General features: G+C 35.9%; 1 protein-coding gene across 2 annotated transcripts in view; it reads left to right on the forward strand.

Moving 5' to 3' along the window:
• The window catches only part of AGMO (alkylglycerol monooxygenase), a 164,820-nt gene that overhangs the window by 86,088 nt on the left and 61,773 nt on the right, over positions 1-16,959 (forward strand). For both annotated transcript variants that reach the window (XM_034402016.3, XM_087892717.1), the window contains exons 6-11: positions 2,677-2,743; positions 3,206-3,271; positions 4,793-4,872; positions 7,793-7,927; positions 8,891-9,007; positions 15,224-15,306. In XM_034402016.3, coding sequence (XP_034257907.1) covers positions 2,677-2,743; positions 3,206-3,271; positions 4,793-4,872; positions 7,793-7,927; positions 8,891-9,007; positions 15,224-15,306 — 548 coding nt within the window. The remainder of the gene's footprint in view (positions 1-2,676; positions 2,744-3,205; positions 3,272-4,792; positions 4,873-7,792; positions 7,928-8,890; positions 9,008-15,223; positions 15,307-16,959) is intronic.

Genomic DNA, 16,959 nt, shown 5'->3' on the forward strand with positions numbered 1-16,959 from the left:
TTAGCTATCTCCAGAATCCCAGCCAGAATGTCTGCCACTATATCTCTTAGAGGCTCCCCCCGTTCTTCCACCACATTTTGTATCCTCAGATAAAAAGCTGATCTTTCCATCTCAAGAAAAATAATTTCTTCTTCGAGGGCCCTATTCACCGAGAACTGTTCTCTTTCATTTCCATCCAGTCTCTCCTCACATCATCCCACTCTCTTCTCTACATCTTGTACTTTACTCTCCTGTTGTGTCAACGCCCCCTGCACACTTTCCAGTCCCTCATTCAACATTTTAATATCATTCCTGACAGCTCCCAGCTCCCCTTTAAGATCTGATGTTAAGTCCTCTAAGTTTTTGGAGATAACTTATTGGTTTTTTGTCATCACCTCGTACATTGCCTGCAACATGTTCTGTAGATTTGATAACGATGGGAGGTTTCCCTGCAGCAGCTAGATCATCCAAAGATTTAAAGGATGAGGATGATGATGTAGGTGTGACAGGAGTAGCAACTGTTGGGAGTGTCAAAACTTTTTCCCCCACTTTTGTGGTTGTCACGGTTGTTGCACTCGACATCTTGCTTGTAGAGATACGGCCAATCGCTTTCAAATTTAATTATGATAATTGTGTAATCAGTTCTGCTTACAGAGATTCGCCGAGATAATTAATCACCAAACAATATAACTTAATCCAATATTTAGTCTGTTTCAGTATTAATTTAGTTAATTACCTAATCAAAAAACAAAAAAAGAAAAAAAGAAAAGAAAAAAACACCCTTAAATTAGCCAATTTCAGAAATAAATTATATTCTGAAATCTTCAAATCAAATTTAGTCAATAAGGATGATAATCAATGGGGGTAATTCATTCAGTCAAATATAAAAGCAAATTCAGATCTCTCCTCTTCTGGAGACTCAGTGTGTATTGTAATTTTAAAGTTCACCACTAGAGGGAGATAGGTTGCTATTCCTCAATAATGATCAAACAGAAAGCAGGAAGAGAAAGGCTCTGGAGGGGGATAAATCCGCACATTCAATCACGATTCTTAATCCACAAAGAAGTCAAGAGTAAACACCATCCATCAACAAGAGGGAGGAGGGTGATCCACCCTAAAACTTTCCAGCAATCAGATACAAATCCTTTTTCACGATGTTTCTTTTGAAGATCTTTTGATCAACTCAGCTCAGTAGTGGCCAAAGAGTTCATGGTATAATAAACAAACAGCCGCTTTCCCCGTCTCAGCTCCAATCGAAAGAATGGCACTCAAGTTAACTCTTTTTCCATCACCACGAACACTCAAAATAGAGGGATCAAAGGAATCAAAGATCTGTCTCAAAGTAAAGTAATTTAAATTAGAAAGGGACTCCTTGCTCACCTGCGATTGGGTTTCCATTCCAGTACGGGGAAATCGTTTTGGGGCCGCCATGACTGATGCCGTCTTCCCAGCCTGTGACAGGATGCCTTCGCGTGCCGGGTCGCCACTCCACACACGCGCTATTGCTCCTCTCCGCTTACGGCCACCTCTCTGGGGCTGCCGCCGGCATAAAAGCCGCCTAGTCTAAGAAGTTTGCAAGAGTGAGGCAGGAGCGGTCTCCATGCTCATCTTGCTAGCACAGTGACGTCAACCGGAAACCCAACACACCTCATTTCACTGCATTGAAATAATACTTTGAGTTTAATAAATATTGCCATGAATAACTGAATGTACAAGATTATAATTTTTCTTGCAGTGTTCTCAATTTCTTAACTATTTTTTCTACTGGTATGTGAGTTTGTAAATTCAACATTTATAGAAGTTTTGAAAAGTATAATGACTAAAAACCAAAAGGAGAGGCAGGTTCAGATATCTGCTCAAATATTCAATGGATTATCTGAACAGATAGTTACATATGGTATAACCGCTTTCATGGTATCTCCGGTTTGCCACTGGTTTGCTGCCTGGGCATGCATGGCATGCACAAAGTGCATGCTGCATGCACACATGTCCAATGCATGCCAAATGCAAGCTGCGCACACTTGCATGCGCAGTGTGCCCCAAATGCATGCTACGCATGCGCAGTATGCACCAAATGTGCGATACATACGGAAAAAGGAGGTTTGAGAAGGTAAGTAGAACAGCAAGGGGGGACCAGCTGTGCCGTGCAATTTAGATTCACTAGAAAGCAGGATTTCCTTTCTAGCAATTTTAAATTGTGTGGTACTGCTGATCGTCGGAAATAGTGGTTTGGACCAACCAATACCTTCTTTTTAGTACCGGGATAGCTTTTATCACTACCGCTTCACACGAACCGGTGCGAACTGGTAGGATTTAACCTCTATAACTTGAAGTTTGCATGATAATAGTTTAAAAATAGAATTCAACAAATATTTCCTGCGACTCGTTCAGAAAAGATTATGATAAAATTAATAATACTATAGGAATGAAAAGCAACTTTATTATATATAATCAAAATGATAGCATATCTTACAGGAAGTCAGAGGTCATTCTGAATTGTTATTGTTGCTGTTTTATTACATACTGTAGAGTAGAAATGTCCATCAGATGAAAACTGACTGAATTTATTGAATTAACTAAACATTTGTTAAACAGTTCCCCCTCCCCTTTGTTTTCTTCTATTGTAGCATCTGCTATTATTTTATTGAGCTCCAGTCCATTGTAATTATACTGCATGTTTTATTGTTTTTTCCAAAGGTCATTGAAAATCTTGGTCCGTTGGAGTTTATTCTCAATACTCCTAGTCATCATAGAGTTCATCATGGTAGGCAATACTGGATATTACGAAGCTGTAATAGTGTACTTATTTTCTTAATATTATTCAGTGTGAGAAATCAGATAGAATTCTCTTTTGCAATGCCTTTTGGGTGATGAATTTTAAAATAGTGTTGTAAAATCTTACAGATGTCATGGGTTCTTATTTCTAAATCAGACAGTGGTTACCTATGGATATATTATATGGTTATATTTCGGTCTGTCTCTCCATATATCTATCAAATATTTTACTTAGACACAGACACACACAGAGAGTGTCAGAGACAGAGATATTATGAAATAATTATAAGTGATGGCCTTGATGTAAATTAGGTTAATAATACTTAATTAAGATTATTCAGCATTTAAATAATAATAATGACTATCTTTTCTCATTTGTGTCAATGTCTGGTTTCAGTTTAATATATTGTTCAAATCCAATGGAAAAAATGCTTTATTTTTTTCTCTTTAGGCAGAAATCCATATTGTATTGATAAAAACTATGGTGGTACTTTAATTATTTGGGACAGAATGTTTGGTAAGTCACCTTTGTCATTACCTTATGTTCAGATTACTGTAAAAATGCTCTTTCTTGGACTGCCTTTGAAGATTTCTTAAAAATTTCTGAATGCTCTACTTGCTTGATAACACAACAAGTTGGTTCAGTAGAATCAGAAGTTACAGAAGATCATTTTTTCAGGTTTCTGGGTATAAATCAAAATAATGTAATAGTTTACGAACTATTACGTTTCAACTAGAAATAGGCCTGCAACAACTTAGATAACTTAATAAGAAAATTTAAGAATAAAGGATAAGTAATATATATTGGAAAAAAAATAGCCAAACAAAAGTAAATTCAGATAGTCCTCAAGAAGTAGGCCAAGTGAGAAAGACATGGTTCAAGTCTTCTGACACTTTTTATCCCATCCAAGCTAACAGAATAGTTGTTACTGGTCAGATTTGTTTCTATCTTATTTTTTACTATCCGTGTGAGAAGCAATATGGAACCCTTTATCAACCTTGTTGTGACCCAGGCCCAGGTAGTTAATATTAAATGCAAAACAGTTCCAAAAAACAAACAGATTTTATTAAAACATCTGAGAATTAACTCATTCTCAGTGTATTCCAAATTAAATGAAAGCAAAGTCCTCAAAACACCATTCTTCAGTTTATCTCTGACCTTGCGATAATTAGGCAAACTGCCAAAGGCTTTTCTTGGCAACAGTTCAGGAACAGAAGACGCTAACAAGAAAGAAATACAGGCAAACATGAAGCAAATCTCTCAACCGTTGTTTTCTGGCAAAGAGACCAAGAGCCATTGCTGGTCTTTTAAGCCTTATGGGAAGGGCCAGTCATCTCTTGGTCCTACTCCTGAGTCGTCCTCTCTGCTTTAGCTGCTCCTGCCTTCTGGCAGCTCTTCTCATACATGCACTAGGAACAGGCTCCTCCTGTACCTCTGCCTCTCTACTGTCAGCCTCTAGAGGCTCCAAAGTCTGCACATCACTTTCTGATGGCCCTGGCCCCATCTCTGTCTCCGATGCAGAGGCCTCATCCGGGCCTTCCCCAGCCTCCAGGACTGGCCCATGTTCTTTCTCAGCCTCATCGCTGTCTGACTCCACTGCCAGCTCCGCAGGCTGCTGGTGGATCACAACACACCTTTGCAGAATCATCTTCCCTGACCAGAGTCTCCCTGACTTATGCATTGTGGCAGGGTATGATTTTTATTATCCTACTCCTCAACCTCGCCCCATAGGTCTAAGGAGGCAGGTTTATGGAAACAAGCTAGAAACAGTAAGAAGACTGCTGTTTTTCTGTGAATGTACTGAGTTTATTAGGTAGTTATTAGGCTGACTGTGTAGTAAGTAGATGACTAATTTATTGTATACATCAACTTATTTTGGTTCAGTGTTATGGCTTTCTAGTTTTAAGATTATTTTATTTGAAGTTATAAGCCATCCAGGGAATGTCATGTGGATCATACCTATACATGAATGAAATGAAAAAAAATATTTTTTCTTTAAAATGTATTTTTAAAACATTGTGCTTATATTCCATCTAGGTACATTTGCTGCAGAAAAAGATAAAGTTGTGTATGGTCTAACACACTCTATAAATACTTTTGAATCTTTGAAAGTTCAGGTAGTCCTTATTATTAAATTTGCCTCTTTATTTTTATGTTTTAATAAATGATCTAGATCAAACGGTCTCATTTTTCCCTAGGATGGTGATCAGTTTAAGCATCATTGCTCCCTATGGCTTAGAAAAAGTAGTCCTCGAGTTACAAATGTAATGGAGCCTGCCCATTTCATTCATAACCTGACAATTTGTGGGAGTGAATCTCATACCTTGAACGAGATCACTTCCTGCTTTTGCCCATGTATTTGCTAATTTAATGTGTGGGCGAATGCATAGTTTGTTAAGTGCACATGAGGTATCTCCGGGTGGGGGAATCCATGTGGGTGGGGGGCCTAGTGATGGAACAGGCTACCTACTTCAGACTACCCAAGGCTTCCCCTGACCCACAAACACCTCATTTTCCTTTCCCTGAGACCCCCACAATTGCTTCCCCCCATCTTGCCATGCCCAGTGACTTACCTTATGAAGATCTGTCTCCTCTTCAGGCTGTTTCTTTGCCTGCTTCCTCCTTTCTCATCAGCAAAAGGCTTGATGAAGCCTCTGATAATAAAAAAGGAGGCCCGGAAGGCCATGCTGGGCCTTCTGGGCCTCCTTTCTGTCTGGAAATCCGCTTGAGGCCTCTGGTGATGAAAAAGGAGATTCAGAAGGCCCCACGCGGCCTTCCAGGACTCCCTTCTCGCGAGAGAGCCACTTGAAGATTGCGCCTTTTAGGCTCTTTGGCTTTTCCAAAGAGCTGCCAAAACCTACAGGAACACAATTTCCCTGCAGGCTTTGGCAAGGAAACGGCAAAGGGAGGAAAAGCCTGAAGGACCTTCCCTCTGTTTGAGACCTGGACCTGTTTGATAATAGAAGCCAAAAGTACGAGATCACATGAGATCAGTAGCACGAGATCTCACGCTACTGATCTCACATGATCTCAGGCCTCTGTTCTCTGTGAATACACCAATAGCCTAAAGCAATGAAGCAGACAAAGAAAGCATGACAGAGGGGAGAACTTCTCAAGGTGAGTCTCCACAGGTGAAGTGCCTATGAAGACCCGGCTAGGGGGGAATAGGCGAGGCAAATGTTGCAGAGCCTCTGTGGTCATTTGTAAGAGTGAACAACTGCTGTGGTGCTACAACATTCATAATTGAAGGAACTTGTTTGTAAAATCTGGGGGGCGCTTATCGCATAACTTTGAATGTTCACTAAGGGAACGCTCGTAACCTGGGGTTTACCTTTATATGAGACTAGAGGCCAAAAGCTTCAACTTTTGTTTTTTAAGAAAAGAATAATCCTTTCTACTTTGCATATTCTGTCCTCTTAATGCAGCCCCTTAATTCCCACCTCCTCCTATGCTTTCTGCTCGTCTTCTGCCAACTTTTTAAATTTCATATTATTTGTACTTTGATTTTTTTTACTTTATTTACTTCATTTATTTCTTTGTTGTTGTTACGTTTGCATTATTTTTATCTTGTTTTCAATGTTATTGTTGGAAGCAGCCCAAAATAGCCCGACAGCAAGATAAGTGTCAACTACTTTTAACTAATTAAAAAAATAAACAATCTTAGTCTTTCCCTTGTTTAATGAAGCTCTCAAACATTAAAATGATTACAGAGGTTCTCTGTCATCCAGGTCATGATTGTCCCAAAGAAAAAAACTTTTTCAAAAGGCTTCTTTGTTTTTCCTTGAAGACATTTTGTCTGACTGAAGAACTGAGGAAGCTTCTTGGATTATATTATATTATATTATATTATGTTATGTTGTGTTGTGTTGTGTTGTGTTGTTATATATTTATTATATTATTTTATATATTTTATACTATAATTTATACTCAAATGAATTATAATACATTGAATAATTTTAAACACTTCTCATTTATTTCAGATACTTTGTTTATAACAATAGATACTTGGAGCAGAAAGTTTCTCTGTTGTTTTGTGTGTGTACACTCACAAATATTTTATTTTCTAAAGAATGAACTACAAGGGAGAAAGGAAATAAGTTTAACATGAATTTAATATTCCTTTTTCATTAGCCCATTGAGTGAATAAACTTTTGTTCCAACAACATTCAATGTGCTGTAATAATAATAAAAAACAGGCTGCAGGTAGATATTTTGTTATTTTACAAAATAGTTCACAATACTATATGCCATGTTAGCAGTGGGCATAGACTTTCCAACTTTTTCAGATTTTTTTCATTTTTACATATTTCATGTTTTTTAAAAAAATTGTAACATGCTTCTCAAATTTTCTTTGGTCTGATTTTTCACACTGGGCTGTTTCATGTGTCAGTTTCTGTAGGCTTTGTGCACATTTTTCACAGTTATCTGCTCTCTCTACTGCCTTTTTTATTACTATAGTTTGACCACAAGATGCAGACTGAAGATGTTTATAGTTATTTTCAACTAGCTGTAAATGTTGTGTCAGGTACTAATTTGATTTAAGAAAACAGTCTGGTATCAAACCATAGATTCTGAACTTGGTTTATTTCCTTAAAACATACTAACAAGCGAAAATTTTAAATCTTTTGTTGCAGTTGGTTTTTTTTCTCCTTTTTTTCCTTTTTGGGTGAATGGTTTCTTATTCCTTTCTTCATAGGGCAAAGAGAGAAAGTGATTGGTCAAAGTCACCCAGTTAGGACTGCAGTATGTCAGTTTCTGACCTGGTGTCTTGACCACTATAGCAATCACTAGCCATCCTTAAATCAAATAGTCCAACTGAAGTAAAAATCAAAAATCAATTTCTCCATTCCAATAGAATGGGAAAGAAAGCACAGGAGATCAAAAATTGTTTTATCTTCTCAAAAAAACTCAAGCAAAACTTTGTTACAGTCTATATCAAAATATTTGTTTATACTATCAGTAACGAAAGTTGCCCTGTTGCTTTGTATTGTCATTAATTTTGAGCAATATAAACCTGAATGTTTTCCATTCCTACAGTTTCATCATTGTGCTTATATATGGAACATATTTTGGACCACACCTGGATTTGTCAATAAGCTTTCAGTTATATTCAAGGGACCAGGATGGGCACCAGGCAAGCCAAGACTTGGCCTTATTGAGGAAATTCCCGAAGTAAGTATTAATGTTGATTAAGTCTTAAGCAATTTCTAGATACTATAGCCCTGTGTCTTTGCAAACAAACTGGGCTAACAGTCAGAAAGCCTGTGTTTGAGACCCAACTTTCTGCTATGTGATGGGCTGTACTCTCATCATTCACTCAGGCTTCTACCTGCCTAGCAGTTCAAAAGTGTGCAAATGTGAGTAAATAAATATTGTATTTTTTGGAGTATAAGATGCACCTTCCCCCCCTAAAAGAGGCTGAAAATGTCAGCCCTAACGAGGTGCTAACAAGTGAAGCGATCTTCTCAGCTTTGCCTGCTCCATCGACTCTCTGCTCTGCTTTAATGAGATGCTAGCAAGTGAAGTGATCTCCATGCTTTGCTCAGCTGTTCTTTAGAAGCTTTTTTTCAGCCCTAACTAGGCGCTAGCCAAGTGAAGCAATCTCCCCCACCCCCCGTGCTTTGCCTGATTTTCTCATTGCTGCTTCTTCTCAGCTATGCCTTAAAAGCTGTTTTTTATCCCTAAGCAGGGGATAAAAAAACCAGCAAACTAATGTGCTGAAGCTGACCAGACTAAGGACGTAAACCAAATGAATTCCTGGTAGGCAGATTTTTTTTTCCTATTTTCCTCCCCAAAAACTAAGCTGCATCTTATACTCCGGTGCGTCTTATACTCCGAAAAATACAGTACTTTGGTGGGCATATTAATGAGAACATTAAACCAAACTGGGCATCTGCTGGCAACAGTGAAATCACCATCTAATTCTTTTAACCTGGAAGCACTTTGATGCTTCTGATATAAAAAGAACAACAATAACTATTGTTAAAATAATAAATCAGTTAAAGATATTTTAGGGAAAGTTATTTTCAATAAAGATAAAGAGAAATGATCAATAAAATATATGTGACAACGCATTTTAAATGTCTGATTACTGATTTTTTAAAATAACAAATTAATCTGTTTTATTAACTATAGGTCACTGGGAAGGAGGTTCCTTTCAACCGCAAATTGCCAAGCTACATTTCTATCTATGTAATAATGCATTTTGCTTTAATGTTGGGAGTTTATGTTGACTTAACTACTTCCAAACATGTAAGTAAAATTAAATTTTACTTAGAAAGGCTACTTTTGATTTTATGAAAAAAAAATTAAATATACAAATTGTTTGCGTTGCTGATGATTGATGAATAAAACTGAAAAAAAGTTGAATGTACCAAATATACTACTGTATCTTGTGTTTGGTTTTTTTTTGTTGTTTTTTTTTTTAAATTAGATTTATATGCCGCCCTTCTCCAGAAACTCAGGGCAGCTTACAATGCGTTAAGCAATAGCCTTCATACTTTTGTATATTTTATACAAAGTCAGTTTATTGCTCCCACAAACTGGGTCCTCAATTTACCTACCTTAGAAAGGATGGAAGGCTGAGTCAATCTTGAGCCGGGGGAGATTCGAACTTGCAATAATTGCAGACAGCTGAATGTTAATAACAGGCTTTTAGTCTGTTGAGCTATCCAGGCTCCAATCATGTCTCATTGTGAGACATGATTGGCTAATTACCTTTTAATATATGTATGATTTAAATATGGTAAGAAAATGTTGATTTTTATTTGTCATTTCTACAATTTTTAATCTTATGCTTTAGTGTTATGCTTATCCCTTAACTAGTATAAGCATCTCATTTCCTATAACAAATGAACAAGTAAACATACAACCATTATTATTTAGTGGGATTTATTAAAAGAAGTAAGAGACACATTTTTTAGCACTTCTATCAACTTCATTGTGTTGGAGAACACAATCTTGGAGAAATGTTTTTAGTTGCATTAATAAAGTGAACTGATCTCAAAATTTCCCAGTCTCTCCATTAGTCTGTGGTGAGGATATAGGGCATTTTAAATGGTATAATAATCAGCTAGAAGTAACTTATTACTAGGTGACTCACCTGTGCCTGCTTATTATTCATAGCTTTTGATGGTTAAACTAATTGGTCTTTTAAAACCTGTCATTCAAGTTATTGTTCTCATAAATTCTCATAAAATCAGAATGCCAGAGGAAGTGTATTAATGATACCAGGGACGGACTAATAGAATGGAAGTGTTTAGAAAAAAGCCAGAATAAAATGCTAGGTGTTTCTTGCTTTATTACAATGTTTGATGGTCTGGAATTTAAGGCAGACCCTTAGTGATAAACTAGTTTCATTGGATTTACCATGGTCATATTGCCAAATTCTTTTATCTTACAAACATAGCTAGCTCTAATAAGGCTTCCTTTACTTCAATTAATTAGTTTTGAATAGTCTTATCTGATTCATTTATCTTTGTGTAACCAAATACTTCTATAGTGCTCCATCTTTTCATGTTCTGCTGTTAAGCAAGTTCTTAAGATATGGGTGGAGGAAACTCCTGATTCCCTCCTGTTGGGTTAAAGGCAGGGAGTCAAATATTTGGCAATTTAGTTGCTGGGATAAGATATGCCTTATCCTGATCAGTAAGAATAACTCTTTAGAGAGGACTATTTCTTTCCCCATGCTCTGGTTAAGGAGAACTTTGGGCAGACAACATCAATTTAAGAGTATTGCAGAATGTAGACCAATGATAAATACAAAGCAGGCAATAATTGTTCAAAGGGATAGTGTTACAAAATAATGGAAAAACTGCATAAGAGTCCACATTTCAGGATTCTTGGCCTAGGCTTGTAATAGAGACTCAAGCTAGACAGAAATCTATGTTGCAGGAATCCTAAAAAAAAATCTAGAGCTATTGTAGAAATAAAGCATGTATGTGAATAATATAACTTGGCATATATCTTCAATATCAATTTTCCACTACGATGAATTATGAAATGCCCGTAGACACAACTGGAGCTTTTTCCTTGGCTATGTCACAAATGTGGCAATAGTCCATATATAGAAACAACTGTTTTTCTCATTTTTAGACATATGTTCCATTCTACAAAGCACTTGAAACAGTATATAAGTTTATAATTCTCATTACTATAGTGACTTTATCTTTGCTGTTACACACCAGCACATAATGTTTTTTTCTGTCCATGAAGTTTCTCAGCATGAAATATTTTTCTTGGACAAAATAAGAAACACAGAAAAAAAATATTTGGACCAGACCCCCACACACATTTGGGTAGATGATTCTTCCACAAATAGGTTTAAATAGAAGCCCAATGGAAAAAAAACCTTCACTGATTTCTAAAAGGATATGACTCTATTTCAAATTATATTAGACGGAAATAACTTGAAACTTAATAGTTTGAGACAGCAAGAAATGCTCAGTTTAGTTTCCTTTCAGATCTGGTTCTATGTCCTTTTCTTCTCACCAGGACCTAAATGGCGATTAATTCTCACCATTTTTGGTGTTAGTAAGGAAAGGTGGATACTGACAATGAATCACTGGCCATGTAAGTGATATTGTTGAAAACAGTTTTGTTTCACTGAACATGGCTTGTGATACAAAAGTTGCAATTGATGGTATCTAGCAGAATCATCAGAATGGATTTATTTGGCAGGAAAAAAATAAATAACCTAAGTGTCAACTTCTTGATTTGGAACAATGGAAAAATAAAAGTTGTTTTATAAATACTTTATGGAATGCAAAAGTTTGGATTTTGTTTTGACATACTAAAAGGTAGGTAGGAGGTTAATGGATACAAAAGCAGTAAACACAGAAATGAGGTATTCTGATATTGTTGATGAAAGGTCTGAAATAAGCATATAATTCTCTGCTCATATCATGATTAAAAATCAAAAGTTCAGTTCAGTCATGAAGAGGTATATCAATTCCTGTTATACGCTCTCACAGAGTAGGCCTACTCATAGTACCATCATTAAAACAATGTCGTCTAGTAGTTCGAAGAGAGAGAGCCTTCTCTGTGGGGGCACCTACTCTTTGGAACAAAATCCCCCTGGAATACGAATAATCCCAGATCTTCGCACTTTCCAACATGTCCTGAAGACCTTTCTGTTTCAACAAGCAGGGCTAGCATAAACATCTAAATTCTATGCCAAGGTCTTAGCAGATACACCAAGTTGACTCAATTTATTATTTACTGTTTATAATATATATATATATTATATGTATATGAAATCTTAATCTGTTCACCGCCCTGAGTCCTTCGGGAGAAGGGCGGTATAGAAATTCAATAAATAAATAAATAAATAAATAAATAAATAAACAAATAAAATAAATAAATAAATAAAGTACATGTTTTGCTGCTGATAATAACAGCATCAGGAATATAGCAATCAAAGGGTATTGTGATTGGAAGTTCTGGTCACAAGGTCTATAAAAAAATGAAGGCAGTGGTCAGAATGTGGATCACTTGTGGATGTCAGGGTTCCAGTCAGTGCCCTAATGTAATTAAGAGTTTCAAGCCATCTGGCAATAAAAATCCAGTCTTTTATTAGGAGCACCATGTCAGTATTACCTAGATGAAGCCAACTCTGACTTCACCCCCTTCACGCCTTGCCTCTGTCCCTGTTTCCCCCTCCCCAGAGTGTGTCATCCGGTCACATTCCCCAGACAGGGTAATTTCGTGGGTTGTAGAAGTCACTTCCTCCAGGCATTCACGGAGATGGCCTTGACTTGCTCAGCCAGAATGCATCTTGTTATAACCAAGGAGTAAATTGCTTGGTGCAGTTGTGAAGCATGATTTCCCATCCCGCTGCCTATGGCAACTCGGAAGCAGGTCAAGGAAGCTTCACAATTTGATAGTGGACACCAGTATAGATAGAAAAAATGTTTTAGCACTGAGAGATTCTCTTTTATTATTTCAGCACTTGTTATTGAGCTGGTAACATTAGAGTACAATAGTTGAAGCCAGCAGATTCAGGTAAATGGTATAATCTAATTGATATCCTGGGAAATGCATGAGACCACATACTTTTCCTAGGTCAGTAAATTTATGTTGTTGTATAGGGATATTTTTCCCTTCTTGTTTTTCTCAGTAGGCAGGTAACATCCATTACATCAGTTTCATAGTTCTTGATAAAACCACAGTGGTTTGGCTAAGTAGTGAGGTATCAAAGCATATTGAACGTTTACAAATGTTCATGGTGTAGAATACCAGATTAGCTTGTACTTTGAGCAGTGATGTACATTATATTTGCCTTTCTAAATGAGAGTGTTGTATTAATTTCCAGACTGCTGATAATTCATTTCCTTCTGTAAATTTACTGAGCAGTACTAAAAACCATTCTGCTCCCTGTATTGTAAGCAGCTTCCTAATTAAAAATTCTCTTTTTCTTTAAGGTAAAATAGTTTAGTCTAAATCAGTGTATATTTAATTATATAAAATGTGCTAGTAACCATATTGTGCTGAGAATAATTGCTGCAACGAACTACCTTTTAGTGTCACTTTTATCAGAAGTATGAAAGTTCTGTGGTTAAAATGTTGGCACAAATGAGAAATTTGCATTGGCTTAAACTGATTAAGTTGTGTGCATGTTTAAAGCAATGGATCGGTTTTTGTAGTTTAATAGAAGTTAAAGCTTTAGGGATGATGGTTGCCTTTTGAATCTTCAGTGAAGCAAACCCACTCAAAAATGGCCTAGGTCAGATGGCCTAATGAGTTCTCCATACCTAGAGAAAAATAGTTTGTGCTGCTGATGAATTTGAGGCTCCTATTCAATAGCATCCTTGTTGATTGCTACTTTCTCAGCTACCATGTCTTTTCAGAAATAATTTAATAGCTTTCAAATAATCAACACTGCCTTCATGACTCTCTTCTTTCTATAAATTATCCTATCTAACCATCAAATCCATAAACCACAAAATTTTTTTTAAAGTTTAAACAAAAAGTCTTTTGTCACTAATAAATGAACAAATATTATATTTTTTCTAATCAGACAAGTTAATTTAACCATTTTAGCAAGTTCTGTTATTTTCACCAATCATTCCACCTAGTAGATATTGGCAAATCTGTCTGTCTGTACAAACAATAATCTCACTGTGGTGATCATATATAAAAAGAATGTGACATGGATTTTTTTCAGACCACTTATCCAATTGTCCCAAAGTTCAGTTGAATATTAATTTTTATAGTAATTCTTCAACTTACGAACACAATTGGGACCAAAATTCCAGCCGTAAATCGCTGTGGTCATAAGTCGAAGTAAGCATGTGACATTTTTTTTGCAGTGGTCATTAAATAAAACACTGTAGTCTTTAAGTGAATGCCTTATTATTCCAAATAAGCCTTTTTCCTCTGGAAGTTAGCAAAAAACATCACAATTCACAAACACATGACCATACAATGTTGCAACCTGTCATCAAGGAGAAAAGTTTGTGAAATGCCTGAAATATAGTCATGTGATCACATTTTCCAATGACCATTAAGCATCCATTCGAGGCCATTTTAACTCCAAATGATCGATTTAACTCATAATGACAGATAGTAAATTGAGGATTATCTGTAAAATCCTTATAATTACCGTATATATTTGAGTCCCAAATTTTCCAGCCAACAAGCATGATAAAATATCCTTCCTGTTGTTCACATTTCCAACATAGATCTGAAGCACTTTTATACATTCTAGATTATTTTTCTGATAAAATATGCCAACAGTACATCATTTTATAAAAAAAATAATGTCATATAAATTTCAAACCTTTCAACCATTTGTATATTATAACCAAGGTATCTGAATTGAACTGAATGCACTTAATGTTCCACTTGATTCAAATATTAAGAGTCCAAATTCCAAATAGTAGTATTATTTAATATATTTAATAGATACGAAGCAGAAAAATACATATAAGATTAAACTGTCTGACTTATTCTCTTTCCATACTTACACCCCTCCTTTTAACAGGATATTTTTTTTCAGTCGCTAATATTCTCCAGAGAATACAGATTGGAAAATATAAAGATCTAATGCTAGTAAGAGAAAAGCTGGAGAAAGGAGGCAGATATGTGATATGATATTTATTTAGAAAACAGGTCTACCACTTTGTTTCAGGTCATTAAAGGTTCAAATAATGTCAGGAGAATAAACCATAATAAGAGTGAAAGAATTATTTTTCAAAAGTAATATTGTGCAAAGAATTATTTGCAGGAAAATATCCAATTTTTGTAACCTTCAGCTTTGAAACCTAAAGACATGAAAGAGGAATAGAGTATCTGCAGTGGATTTGCAGTTGTAAAGTTTAAAGTATCAAACTACTCAAAAAGCAGACAGTAACAAACTCATATAATTGAGACTGAAAGTTCAGACTACCTCACTGGGAAGTTTAGAACACAATATCTCTCCAGAGACCTAACCTAAATGAGTAATTTGTCTGCTTGTTGTTTTAACAGACGTTATCACAGGTAACTCTTCTCATGAGGGTTGGCTACATTGTTCTGACATTGACCTCCATTGGTTTCCTTATGGACCAAAGGTAGGTAATCTAGCCTTTATTTCTGTATCCGTTCGTTAGATGGTAAAAGCATTTTGTCTGCCAAAATAGTTTCTTCTGGTGCTAACATCACACAGAGGACAAATGTCAAAATGATATTTTGTGATTTAAACAAGAGAAACATTTTATATACCTCTTCTGAATAATAGTGAAAGTGAAAATAATGCATCCTTACGATTCTGCTTTTTTTTTTGTATTAGTAGAAGACAGAAACAATGGAGGATTTTTTTTCATATAATAGCAAAACAAATTCTTAGTGCTAAGTGCTTTGATGCCTGTTGCCACTAGGAAATTTTCATTAAAAAGTTAAGTGCAAACTGTCTAGATTCTGGCTTGGCTGTTTTTTTGAAAAGTCTAGGACCTTGAGACAATAAGTCTAGGACTATGAGACAACGCAGTACTACAATTGACATTTTTCCTTTTTTTTTAAAATTAAATTTTATTAACATAAACAAACGTAAAACACAAATACATGTAAACACTTACACATTAACAAAGAGTCAATCGACTAACTTCTAGAAAACCTTTGCATCGGTGATTAATGTCCATTTAACCAATTTTCCTTAATCATACTATTTACAAATTTACTTGCTTATACCTTAATACATTCATTGAAGTTCAGCAGTATCTTTCTACAATCATATTAACCATTTATTTATACAATCCTACGGTTCATCTCATGTATCTATTTCTACAATTCTTGAGTTATGTTCTCCTAATGTCCTATGTTGTTGGCCCTATCCTTCTTTCTAACCATGTGTACCATTTTTGCCAAACTAAATAAAAGTCAGTGTTCTCTTTATCTTGGAGCTCTTTTGTGAGCCTATCCATCTCTGCGCATTCATTTATTTTTGTTATTATTTTTTCTTCTGTTGGTATTATCTCGGATTTCCAATTCTGAGCGTACACTATACGTGCCGCTGTCAATATGTGGATGGTAAGATATTGCCAACGTGGTATTGGAATCAGGTATCAAAAGGCAACACTATAGTAAAATCCCACGATGGTTGTCGCCTATGGAGGCGCTAATTTATCCAAACAGTATAGAAATAGGAAAGATGCGGAAATATCAAGAATTGTTGAGTAGTGAGGGAGACCTACTTACGAGACAAGAACTGGAAAGACGAGGCATTATGATTGATTGGTGGCCATACCTTCAAATTGAGTCAAAATATACAGCAGACCGGAGACATTATGATTTTCAAAGCCAACCAAGTGAACTACATAAAATTTTAAAAGGCACAGATGAGAAAATAATATCTAAAATTTATGGATATTTAATAAGGTATAAATTAGAGGAGGAAACAGTGAAAGAAAACATGGTAAGCTGGGCAAGAAATATAGGTCACAATATAGAGTTGGACAGATGGGACAAGCTAGGGGCAGAAAATTATAAGATGACACTGTCGATTCCATACAAAGAAAATTTATACAAGATATTTTATAGATGGCACCTTCCTCCGGCACGTTTGGCTAAAATGTTTCCAAACACATCACCAATGTGTTGGAAGTGCAAGACACAAATGGGGACATATTACCATCTCTGGTGGTCTTGCAGGAAGGCACAACGCTACTGGCAAAAGATTAAGAGAATAATTGAAGAAACAACGAGGCAAAGTGTAGAAATGAAACCAG

The sequence above is a fragment of the Pantherophis guttatus genome, chromosome 4 (genome assembly GCF_059756535.1).
Source record: "Pantherophis guttatus breed Tessera chromosome 4, ASM5975653v1, whole genome shotgun sequence".
NCBI lineage: Eukaryota > Metazoa > Chordata > Lepidosauria > Squamata > Colubridae > Pantherophis > Pantherophis guttatus.